Source organism: Seriola dumerili, unplaced genomic scaffold (genome assembly GCF_002260705.1).
Source record: "Seriola dumerili isolate Sdu_G_001 unplaced genomic scaffold, Sdu_1.0 BDQW01000003.1, whole genome shotgun sequence".
Lineage (NCBI taxonomy): Eukaryota > Metazoa > Chordata > Actinopteri > Carangiformes > Carangidae > Seriola > Seriola dumerili.
Window position 1 is genome coordinate 9,032,364 of NW_019174258.1, and position 12,639 is coordinate 9,045,002.

Sequence of the window (12,639 nt, forward strand, 5' to 3'; positions counted from 1 at the left end):
GTATTTTATCAGAATGTCATTCAAATGGAAGGATAAGCATTTGCATGACAACAGGCTGAGGAGCAGAGAGAGAGCCCCAGGGAGAGACAGTATCCATAAACAGGAGCTAGTCCCCCCACATTGCAATATTCTTCATACAGACTAACAAACGCATACATAGCCCTGCGCATCCCACAACACCGTGTGCTAAATATGACAATAAAGAGAGGAAGACTGGCTGTTTGTATTGCTATTTTAGCAGGATAAAACAATAGGCTGTTTTATTGCTACAGCACAGTGTATAAAACAACACAGTGTCATTTTATAAACCCTATTTAAAGAGACATATATTTGTTATTTTAAAAAAACCCATGGTGATATCAAATTTGACAAAAATAATGCTGTATTAAAATATACTCTGCCAGCAAGAGCAGAAAAATCCAAATAAATAAATGGCAAACAGTGTCTGCACACAGTAGGTCACTTGCATTTCACTGAATTACACCATGCTGTCAATTGCCAGCTTCATAATGTAAAATATATGCAATAAAGGAATGTACAGGGGAGCCCACATCATTTAAATAACTCAAGAGTAATTTAGAGAAATGTGTTTTAATCTAACTGCAGAAAAGCCACAGCTATCAAAACCTCCAAAAGCAAAATCTATAAGTCACATCTATAAAGTGCTTTTCATCAGCATATCACAGGTCGATGCATGTATGTAAATATTGCTTGCCAGAGCAATAACGTTGTCTTTATTCACAATAGTGAATCACTACATTTATGCGCTCACCACTGTATTATTTTTGCATAGGTTCAATACGCAGTTCTGCAGAAGACATACTTGCTTTTGTGTGATTCGACACTAAGAAATTAATAATTTAGTCAGAGAATTTTGATTGTAAATTGAAGTTGGAGTAATTTGAAATGTAAAATATATAAATACTTACACAGTTATTTATTTACAGAATTTTCAGAATTTTCAGAATTCCCATATTCTTATATTTAATCATCATATTGTATTGATTTCACTTTTTATTTCCTTAAAAATATTTCTTATTTACTGCATCGTGTAAAGTCTGATGCTAAGTTTCTACTGCAGAAATCCAGATGTGGACACAGACACACACACACACACACACACACAAATACACATAGTGGATATGGTTTGCTTATCCATTAGAGAGAGACGGAGACACAGCAACAGAGAGAGAGAAAGACCTCACATTTCACTGATGCCCTTTTCTAAATACAGGTCCAAATCACACACTTCATCGGGGCCCGGAGGTGGAGCTCTAGATGAGTTTAGACCCTGTCTACTAACTCCCCCACACCCACACCCACCCACCCTCTGCCAGGCTGTTTCACTGTGAGAGAGAGGGAGCGGGAGAGTGAGAGAGAGAGAGAGAGAGAGACTACGACTAGAGCTGGGCAGCGTCAGCAGCAGCAGTGCTGTTCTCCTCCAGCCCCTGTCTTTATCCCCGCCTGAGCATTAGATGTGATTACTGCTCAGCACTCGACACTGACAGAGACAGAGAGCTCCCAGAGACAGAGGGAGTGGGTGAGAGACATAAAGAGACAGAGAGGGAGAGAGAGAGAGAGAGAGAGAGAGAGGGAGGGAGAGAGAGCAGGGAGGAAAAAGGAGCACAGCTCTTTCGTTCCCTCCGCTCCTGCTACAGTGATACAAGAGTGCCCCCTGCTGCTTCTGGTGTCTGGGTGTTAAATACACACACATACACACATGAACACGCACACACACTCTTTGAAATCTAGCTTTGAGAGAAGGACTGCGTAGAACCTGTGGGGAGAGAGAGAGAAGGCGAGACCAAGCATGTATCTGTGTGTGTTTTTGTGCTTTATATCTACTGTGTGTGTGTGTGTGTGTGTGTGTGTGTGTGTGTGTGTGTGTGTGTGTGTGTTTGTGTGTGTGTTTGTGTGTGTGTGTGTGTGTGTGTCTATGGCTCTTATGTACAGTACAGAACTGTGCGGTGACTTAATTATGAGTCTGACATTACTAAGTGATTCCTCTCTAACTAATAGCTGTGTGCCCACGCTCCTCTCTAATAAAACTACTGTGAGGCTATGACAAACACATGACCCATCCTTAATAATGCACCGTGGTGAGAAGTTGGACAATCCATCATGTAATTTTTAAACACACCCTCCGTTGTGTGGAGCATTATTGAACAGAAGATCACATATTTAATTTGTATAAAAAGTGCAAGCAGAGGCATGTTGAGCATTTAGAAAGGTGAAAACCCTTTTTATTAAATAACAGAGTGAGACTAAACCTGAACTGAAGCTGCTCTTTTTTTGGAAGGGGTAAAAATGCTTCTTCATATTTATTATTATTTACTTTTAAGAATGTTTTTGATAGTTGATGTTTTTATTGACAGTATATTACATACAGCCTTCAGATATATTATTAAAATCAGGGTAAATAAACATGGTTTTCTATTTTCTCGTATGAAAGAGGTTTTGTATATATTAGTTTAAAAACTATTTACACCTTCTTTTTTTTTGCATGTATTTTCTAAAACAGGAACGGCATCAGTGCGAAGCCGAGGACTGGTGTGTCCTTAAAACCTAAACAAGGAAGAAAATAAGTGTCGTTCTACAGAAAGAAATACATTTCATTTAACCACTGAGGGATTAGTAAGGTAAAGTGAGCGACACTGAGTCGATGCCATACTCAGTAAACTACGTAGGCTAACACAGCAGACTGAGCGTCTGAGCGGCCTTACCATGGTCTCCATGAGCTTCCAGTCTTTCTCCAGCTGCTCCATCGGTCTCGTCCACCAGCTGCAGAAACGGGTGTAGCGCTGGCCCTGAAACCAGTACTGCCGCAGCCACTCGAACTCCACCTGCGAGCATGTGCACATGCACACAAACACACACACATAGAATAAAAACGCTAGTTCAGACAGACAATTTTCCCACAGTTTCATCTAATCTAAGTGAAAGACAATCTGAAATTTTATAAAGTCAGATATATCTATAAAAAATACATTGAGAATAGCTTCTTAGCCTCATTTGATCAATTTCATTAATTCCAAAATTATCTGTCGCTTTGGAACAATTCAATCAAGTAAAACAAAAATCTAATTCACTAAATATATATTTGAAGAATGCAATCTGTACAACAAACACACTATTTACTTATCCTCCTGTAAAGAATGAAATTATAATATTACATATTGTGAAATGCTGCTGTAAGTCTCCTATTTCGACTAGTAAATCTCTCATTTATGAAAGAAAAATATCCTTTCTGTCCAAGCACATTTATATTTGTCATAAAAATTATAATGAATTTTATAAAATGTATAATATCTGATTTCAAAAATATCTAAAAATGTCCCTGCACTCTATGAGAAACGTATTCATTGGCTTGAAATGTTGCATATGTTAAAGGTCAGAAAATTATTTAAAAGTGCATTCAATCCTTTTCACGAGGTCTCTGAAAGGAACACGACAGTTGAGACCCATTTTTTTTTAATTACGTGCATGAAAAATAGTCCAACCACAAATAAGACTCACACTGATCACACCTTTACCAAACACCTTTAAAGACACACGGACAACACACACACACAGTATATTCACACACAAATAAAAATATGTCTATTCACACACATACACACACACACACACACACCTTCCAGTCAGTACACCTGAAAACTCCGCCTTCTTCCTCCTCTCCTCATTCTCCTCCCTCCTTCCCCTCCTCTCCCGCTCCCTCGCTCCGTCTGGAGATGACAGTCTCGGCTGCCGAACTGCTCCCCTCTCCTCCGCTGGGAGTGTTTTTCTTTCCTGCTCTTTTGAAGTGCTGATTTAATCCTCGCAAGGATGCTTCATGTAGCCAGGTGTAGCCTATCTATTTCTAAGTATGTCTTTCTGTGCGCATGTTGGTGTGTTTGTACCTGCATGAGGATCAGCGTGTTTGCGCCCTTGCGTGTATCTGTCTACATAGGTGTGTTAGTGGCTTTGTTAACGTCTGTGCATACAATTGCCAATGTGAGTGTGTATGTCAAAGATTGCCCCAATTGCCGCCAAAGTAAACGCGAGATGCTGCGAGTTGCCCTCCCCCAAAACGTCCTACAAAGCATCATCCACCCAAAACAATGCACGCTCTATTACATGTTGACGCAGACAACTGTACAACACAAAATGTAGTTGCATACAAAGCGCTTGCATATCAGATGGGACTGAGAGAGCTATTGTTCTCTTTCTGAAAACTGTTCTGTTTATTGTTCTTCTAACAGAGCATTAGCCAATGTATACAGAATACCCGCTTTAGAGCTGCAAGCTTTGAGCGTATTAGCTCTCCCCAAAAGCCATCAGGACTCAGAAGGTCAATGTGGATACTTTCCTGTGTTTTTAGTTCCACTGATGCATCTTGCACCTATCATTCTATTCATGTAGCACAGGTTGTTGGATGAGCCGGTCATCAACTCTCATCTAACCCTGTCTCCTACAAATTATGTTCATATACAACTAATTTGTACTGGCTAATGAGTTCAGATCAATTTTAGCTCTGCATTAAAAAAAAAAAGAAAAAAACAGAGCCCTCTCATTCATTTCAATGAGGCCTAGTCCATTGGTGCAGAGGGGGTGACAATGGAGGAGGTCAGGGTCAAACAAGCCACAGTCATCTGGCATGTCCCAGGTGGATGACTTTATAACGCGAATGACTTTGTATGCCGACTGTTTACCTCACAATTGTCACAAGGAAAGGCAGAATAGTGGCCACTTTGATAATATTCCAGTGTTGTAAAGTCCTGTTTGATAGGATTATAAACCACAGTGCAGTGTTTTGTGCTCACAAATTTTTTACTCAAGCTGGATTGGATATTTCATGTCTCACCAGCACCTGAAGCAAAACACTCCAGCAATGTTGCATTGTTTTAGTGCACTATTAAGATATGTTAGGGGTGCGGAGGTATATAGGGTGTCACTTTCCAAAGATGTTTTCCTCAGGTGCCACGGCTGTGGTACAAAAAGCTACTACAACTACAACTGTAGGTTTGAACTCAACTCAAGTCCCAAATATCCTGGTTCATGCTAATAAAAGTATCACAGAAAAGTATGAACACTGAGCCTGAAATATTATTGTTGAAATTTCCTAGTGGTCATAGCTCTGTATTATGAGGCAGGTCTCCTTACACCCAGCACCCTGAGCAAGTTAAAACAAAGGGCAAGAAATATTTGCACAAACAACTTGAGTGAGGCCTGCCTTGTGTCGAAGCTGCGCGCAGAATCATCCTGCCATTTGCTTCCAAAAGGCTCTGATCACAGCAGGGATGACATGCAAGGACTGAGGCATGTCAGGGAGAATACACAGCCAGTGGCACTGCTCAGCAGCCTCTCAGTCACTCCATACAACCCACCCTTCAAAGAAATGTCATCCTTTATGGTCCCTTCAACACCCTCCAAATCCACTCCCCTTCGATCACTACAGCTCAAACACACAACAAAGCCTCTGAACGCTGATATCGGACGTCCTTTTCTCTCTGTCTGTCCCTCCTTCCATCTCTCTGATTGTCTGCCTGTCCTTTAGTGAGAAGAAACCAACCTGTGTCTACACTTTGAGCTGACATGGCTGCCTGTCCCCCACTGCGCAGGCCAGCGGCAGCCACAAAGCAGGCCATCTAAAGCGACTGAGGAGTGCTGGCCAATGTGGCATTTGGAGTCTGGCCACCCAGCTGAGAGTTACCAAGAGGGGAACTCTGACTAAATGCCACCTATCCAGGCAGACAGATCGAAAGTGTGTGCGAAAGAGAGAGTGGTTGTTAGGGCTAGTTTTTCTCTGAGACGGCGCAGGGGAGCGAGAGGGGAGCTAGTGGCTCCCCTGCGGCAGTTGCTGTCATCTCCCCAGGTGATGGACACACTAACTACACATTAGCCCCACATTAGTCGACCGGCCGCCCACCATAGCAACTCTGGAGTTAAAACCAACTAGCCCCCTTTTTTCCCATTTAATGAGGCACGATTTTTTCCACACCTTCACGGTATTCCCTGAGCGGGTCCAATCAATTTCCAGGCCAGGGCCCTGAGGTTGGAGCTGATGAGAGTGGGATCGATCCCACTCTGCCGTCCTCTGTTTACCTTTCCCGGCCTCCTCACACATCAGCCGGGAGAACTGGTCCACCCAGGTTTCTGAGAGCCACCAGGCACACAATTTACGAGAATCACACACTTGCCAGAGTGGTCCCACTAAAGCTAGGTTACACTGTACATCCACACGTTGCTGCATATGCATTTCCATTCCTATCTGGGCCACAGACATAGGTAGAAGCGATCCTGCTGTCTTAGCTGCCACTGGAGAAGAGCTCCTTCACACCAACGTGACTAATATCATTAAATTAGAATTGAATCAGTTCATTTAATCTTAAAAAAACAAAACAAAAAAAAAAAAAAACAAAAGGAAATCTCTGGCTAAATCATGATATTGCAGAACTCAGAACAGGGGTAGATGTGGGTAGATCTTTATTTGTGTAGCACTTTCAAAGCAAACTTACAAAGTACAAAGACATTAAAAAACCCAATAAACCTGCAGGATGAACAATAAAAATGTCTCACATGAATTAAAAACAGTGTTAAAGGGTAATAAACCTGGTAAATACAAGAGGAATAACAAGCACAGACTACAAACTGCTGGCAAAACTATTGAGAAGTGATTTATACGATTACAATGATATTGCCACTATAAGCCCCTCAGCTAAGGTGCTCCAAAGCCAGGCAGAGACCTGAGAGCCTGGGGACACACTCTGGCCTGGAAGAGGACATAAGAAGGTCACACACTCCCTGCTTCCACACAGTTTACTTTCTGCCAGAACATGTGCGGAAACCTTGTCCCACCCTTCAATATTTACTGTGGGGGGACTAGCATCATTAGAGGGGGTCCCTCAGGGCACTCTGTCACACACCCACCTGGGAAGTGACACAGTGGCTTTAAATGAGACAAGACGTTTGTGTCTGGGATTAGCATTTCAAAGCCAAACATGCACACGGGGGCCGTGTGGCGATGCTATGTTAGACTACCCCCCCAACCACCTAAGACAGGAGGTAAGATTAAAAAGAGACAGTGAAAAGGACCGTGCTTAACAAACAGGTGGGAACTTCAGTTTTCCTCATTTCTGTCTCTGTCTCCCATCAACCCTTACTACAACTCGACATCCCACCCCATCCCCAAACACTCATACTCAGATGGCAGACGCTCTGCTTCATCATCGTCAGACCCGCCCACGGCCTCTGACAAGTGTCAACCTCCACTCCCCCCTCCCGCTGCACCGCATCGCACAATATCCATGACACGTCAGCCGCTGCTCGCTTGCTGTTTAGCACTTTTTAAGGAAAGGCCCATAAGGCACTGCTCAGGTCAGGCTGCCTGCACATCTCAGGCTTGTTCGCTCCTTGGTCGTCCATGTCAAACACGACCTGCGCAATATGCACTCGCCAAGCGCCAAAGTGTGCCGCCATCATAAATAACTCCACCAACAATACATCATTTAAGTGGGTGTTCTGCTCTCGTGGGCAACTCTAAACAAATGGCCACATCGATCATTGCGAGTGCCACGTAGGGTAGGCTTGAGCCCCCGAGAGCAGCCCCCCCCCCCTTACTTAAATACTCACACATACATACACATACACCTGCTACTTTATAAATAGCATCCTGTTCTCCTAAATAAACCTGCCTTGCCCTCCTGTTGGGGGCCTACGCTCGGTAATCCTGTGGCGCTATGCGGCAAGCTAGCAGGTGCTGCTAGTTTGACTAGCGCAGCACTCCTCCTGACACAGACAGCCCTATTGTTTGGCAGTGCTGAATAATTAATATTGTCTACAACCTTTAAACAACCTTACGTCAGACTCATCTGTCATGGCGTCCCGCTGAGGGGCCTGGGTGCTCGGATGTGTGCTTTGAGCCCAGGGGTGTAAGAGGGGGAGAGGTGAAGTGCTATATTAACTGTTGGCCTGCGGCAAGCTAACACAGGAGGTTGGTGGCGCCACAGACGGCCCCTCACGTTCTTCTGTTTTTGACCTCGCTCCATCCCTCAATACCCCAAGCCAGCATCACTCATTGTTTTGTGTGAAAGGGGGTGAGGGAGGGGAGCGGGGCGTGACTCCATCTTTAGATAACATATGGAGAGGCTATTGCCTTACAATCCATCACAGGCCAGGACAAATGAGAACAACCTGGATTTCATATTGGAGGCATTTCCCTGAGTAGAAACAACAAGGTAAGTAGAAGGTGGAAAGCTGGCGAGCTCCCATTCTGTTGTTTACAGAGCTTTAACCTGTTATCAGAGGACCGCCAGCATGGCCAAGAGCTCCCATGATGCAAAGGAAATGGAAAAGGCATATCAAACCATAGCAAGCACACTTTTAATTACTTGTACAGCAGTATTGTTTGAGAGGTCAATTATTTAAGTCGTGATTTCTCTGCCTGTCTGGATCCAGAGCACAAATGCAAGTTTGTTCAAATAAATTCAATTCCCCAATTAGATATTTATCCATGTTATTCATGAGAACACCAGAGTTTTCAGTAGCTCTGAGAATGATTTCTTCATATTTCATGACAATTTCTGTGATCCTGTCCTGATGAAATCCTGGCACATTTGCAAATGGTTCTCAGACATTTTAACCTCCCTGGAGCACCAGATGGGTGAGGATTAAAGCATCAGGACAATTCAGATAGTATCAGGCAGGTTCATGATCACAGAAAAATATAGGAAAACTTTCAAAGACTGGCATATTATTCTAGAAACTTTTTTGGCACATTGGCAAACATCACTCGTCTGGTTCTCCACGAGGCCAAAACAAGCTTCAGATATTTCCTGGTACATAAATAGTGGCAGGTCAGAGGAAACCAGGGTGACGACAGGTTTCGACAAGTGAAAAAAAAGTCAACACCTATACAGACTTAACAGTGCCAGTACAAATAAATGTTAACAGTTCCACACACTCACAAATGAAATCATGCAAAAACCCAAAGACAAATGTGTGCCCAATCATCCAAAACACACACACACACACACACACACACACACACACACATATACAGACAGACATGAACACAAGCATTTGAAAACACACCGCCGTGTCCCCACCTCATTGTGAATCTCCTCACAGTGCTGAAGCGTTGTCGGCAGCAGGGCCAGCAAGCTGTGGGAGCCTGTCTCTGGGTCAGTGTGCAGGTTGGACAGGGCCTCTTGGCAGCGTGACTGGATGTAGGTCAGGGTCCCACTGGAACACTGGTAGGAAAGGGACAGTGTGATACAAATAACTGCCATGCAGGGTTTACCTAAAGCCTTGAACTTGTGTAGCAAGTGAAAATAACTACCAGGTAGGAGAGGTCGTGATGAATAACCCTCAAATTGTACTTGACTCCTCATGATCCTAATGATGCTGCTGTCGGCATCACTTTATTTTAAATCCAAAAACAAAGGGCTATATAAGCGTACTGTACATTTGAATACATTTTAGACTATGCTTGTCTTTTAAAAACTGTAAAGCTCTTATTAAACTGATCATAGCCTGTGATGTTTATGCACACTTAAATTATACATTTCTTTCCACTCATAAGATATCACTTTCCATTTCACTGAATACATCACTTTTTTTTTTGTATTTTGTCATTGTTGTTCACAAGACACAGTGTTTTCATCCATACGCAGTCTTTGCCCACAAACAGCGTGTAAGCACCTGCAGCCGTCCTTAGAGAAACCGAAGGGGACAGTGGGCACGCTTCTGCAGCGTTTTCACAACAAATTTCAAACTCTGTGTTTTCCCTTTTCGGCCTGTTTGCTTCTCACCTCGGCCACTCTGTGCGTGGAGCTGAAGCGTGCAGTGTCTCCAGCTAGGACACAGTGCTGGTGGGTACTGTTCAGGTCATCTGGCAAATACAGGGAAGAGGAAACTATCAGAGCACTCTACCAACACCACCAAGTAATCATCAAAAGAGCAGCGAAGAACAGTAAACAAGAGAAGCGTCCAGAACAGAATATTTATCCAACAGAAAATAAAACACTGGAGAACACAAAAGAGCAGCTCCAAGAATAGGATAAGAGTGAAGATTTCATATTTTGATCTAGTTTGAATTAATTGTAATAAAGAATAGAAGGAGAACATGAAAAGAAAAAGAACTGATTACAACAGAAAAACAGATGAGAAGCAGAGCATGAAGGAACATGACAACTAAATCATCTTGTTCTCTCAGACAGATTGCGCGTGGTCCAGCACCGAATCAAATAGAATGAGCAGCATTGTACTATAATTTTAATTACCAAACAAAACCAGATCGCGCTCAATCTGTCAAGATGGAAGAGCCATACCAACAAACATTTGTCCAATATCACAGGAGCTTTACAAAGAGGCCTTACTGCTGTTTCCTGTGTATCCCTCCATGTGTTTCTTTGTGTGTATAGATGTTTCTCAGCTCTGCCATTATTTGCCTCATACCAATAATTAATTTAGCCATGACAGAGCTGTCATTCACAGCACATGTGCATATTTACACCCGCCTTGAGCAAGAGTACACCGGCTAATGCCTGTGATTTGAAAGTCAAACAGCCAAATGCTTTGGGAGAAAGATATTATTGTTTGGTGGGAGAAAAAAAAGATGGTGACAAACAAAACAACTTGCCGGTGTTTTCTTCACCCTGATGAGATTGTGAAGGATTAGGTCTCTGGGCAGAATTACTCTGCGTCTTTAAAACTGTTTATATCCAATAACAAATTATCTCCATCAATCTGTTCTTTTCTTGGCGCGTCTGATGCGTCAGTGGGATCAGGAGGGAGTAGAGGCAAACTCGATAACTGTAATAAATATTTATCTTTCTTTCAACCCCTGCGCCTGCTGCCACTTGTCCTCCTTTTCCAGGAAGCAGGCTTTTAAATATATTGGGTCAACTCTTTTCTCCAGTCCCCCTGTGCATTGGGAGCTGGAAATCTGATTATTGAACAGGCCCGGTGTCAAGACTTGCATTGTTCTTTTTTAACCACTGAAATTCCATTTGGGTGGAAATGATGGTGATTCAATTTGCCTCCAGCAGCTCAGACATTAGCAGTTCAAAAGGGCCAGGCGGCGACAAATGGTGCTGAAAAGACATTATGGTGTCTGTGGTCATACACCACTGTCGTTTTCTTTTAATACCACAAAACTACTTATCATACGGTGTGTGTCACTAAAACACTGGTACAATATATTTTAACACTTGGTTTAGTGGTGATCGCTCTGTCGGTGTGTGTGCATGTGTGTGTGTGTGTGTGTGTGTTTGAAATGGGAGGGGAGGCATATCCTCCCTTCAATAAGCAGGGGGAGCGCATTCTTTGCATGTGTGAGAGCATTTATTTTTGTGCATGCGAGTTGTGCAAATTTATAGGTGCGCGCACATGTCCGCGCACCGTGCCAAGTCTTTAATGCAGGTAGACCGACAAAGCGACAGACGGCCAAGGACTGTGTGAGCCGCTATCGTTGTGCAGCAGTTGGCCTCTCAAGGGCGTACTCACCAAGTGGAGCATAAATCCCCACTGATCCGCGACAGTCAAGTCCCATTAGAATGGTCTGCACAACAGCCCATCACTCTATTATCATGGTTGGCCTGAAACTGACTGTTCTATTGTAAATCTTATCCAGCTAAAGGAGGTCGGCTTCAAGCCCTTTCAAGCTGAATATTGGGTACAGACATCACTGCTCTCAGATGAAAACATAGCAGCTTCAAAGAGTCAACTTCAGGAATTCATTAAAACCTTCCTATTCCTATTCCTTACTTGCGAAAGAAATGATTGAGATTGAAAAACACTTACTAGTGGCATATGTGAAAGCTACTCCAGCCACTCTAACATAATGTAGATACAATCGAAAGGTAATCTAATGTTCAGTTGGATACAGCGGCTTCAGGAAGTGGCTTCTCTTTTTGCACACATTATTGTGTTGCATTAAATTAGTAAATGGATAAAATTGCCATTTTTACCCATCAATCTACACTCAATAGTCCACAATGACAAAATGAAAACATGTTTTTTTGTGCTAATTTATTAAAAATCAAAAACTAAAATCTCTCATTTACAAGAGTATTTGTAGAAGATCTGCAGACAATTGGGTAAGTCTCTGCGACCTTTGCTCACATGGATTTGGGCAGTTTATCCATTTCTTCCTCGCACATCCTCTCAAGCGTCATCAGATTAGAGGGGAAGCGTCTGTGAACTGCTATCTTCAGGTCTCTACACAGATGTTCTATGGCGTTTAAGTCTGAAAGATGATCCGTCGCTCCAGGCTCAGGTGGCATGCACTCTGGAGCAGGTTTTCTTCAAGGAACTCTCTGTATTTGGCTCCAGTCTTCTTCCCTCAATTCTGACCAGTCTCCCTGTCCCTGCAGCTGAAAAGTACCCCCCCCCCCCTTAGCATGATGCTACCACCACCATGCTTCACCATAGGGATGGTGTTAGCCAGGTGATGAGCTGTGCCTGGTGTCTCATGGTGCTTGAAATTCTGCTGAAAGGATTCAGTCTCATCAGCCCAGAGAATATTTTTCCTCGTGCCCTCAGAGTCGTTTAAATGTTGTTTGACAAACTCCAAGTGAGCTGTCATATACCTTTTACTCAAAATGACTTCCGTCTACCATCTCTGCAGAGAACTTCTGTAAGAGAACCTGTTTGGTT

The 12,639-nt window shown here is 43.1% G+C and overlaps 1 protein-coding gene across 2 annotated transcripts in view; it reads right to left on the reverse strand.

Annotated features, from left to right (window-relative positions):
- fto (FTO, alpha-ketoglutarate dependent dioxygenase) overlaps positions 1–12,639 on the reverse strand; it is a 120,889-nt gene that overhangs the window by 81,082 nt on the left and 27,168 nt on the right. For both annotated transcript variants that reach the window (XM_022746332.1, XM_022746324.1), the window contains 3 exons: positions 9,792–9,871; positions 9,087–9,230; positions 2,724–2,843 (listed from right to left, as the gene is read on the reverse strand). In XM_022746332.1, coding sequence (XP_022602053.1) covers positions 2,724–2,843; positions 9,087–9,230; positions 9,792–9,871 — 344 coding nt within the window. The remainder of the gene's footprint in view (positions 1–2,723; positions 2,844–9,086; positions 9,231–9,791; positions 9,872–12,639) is intronic.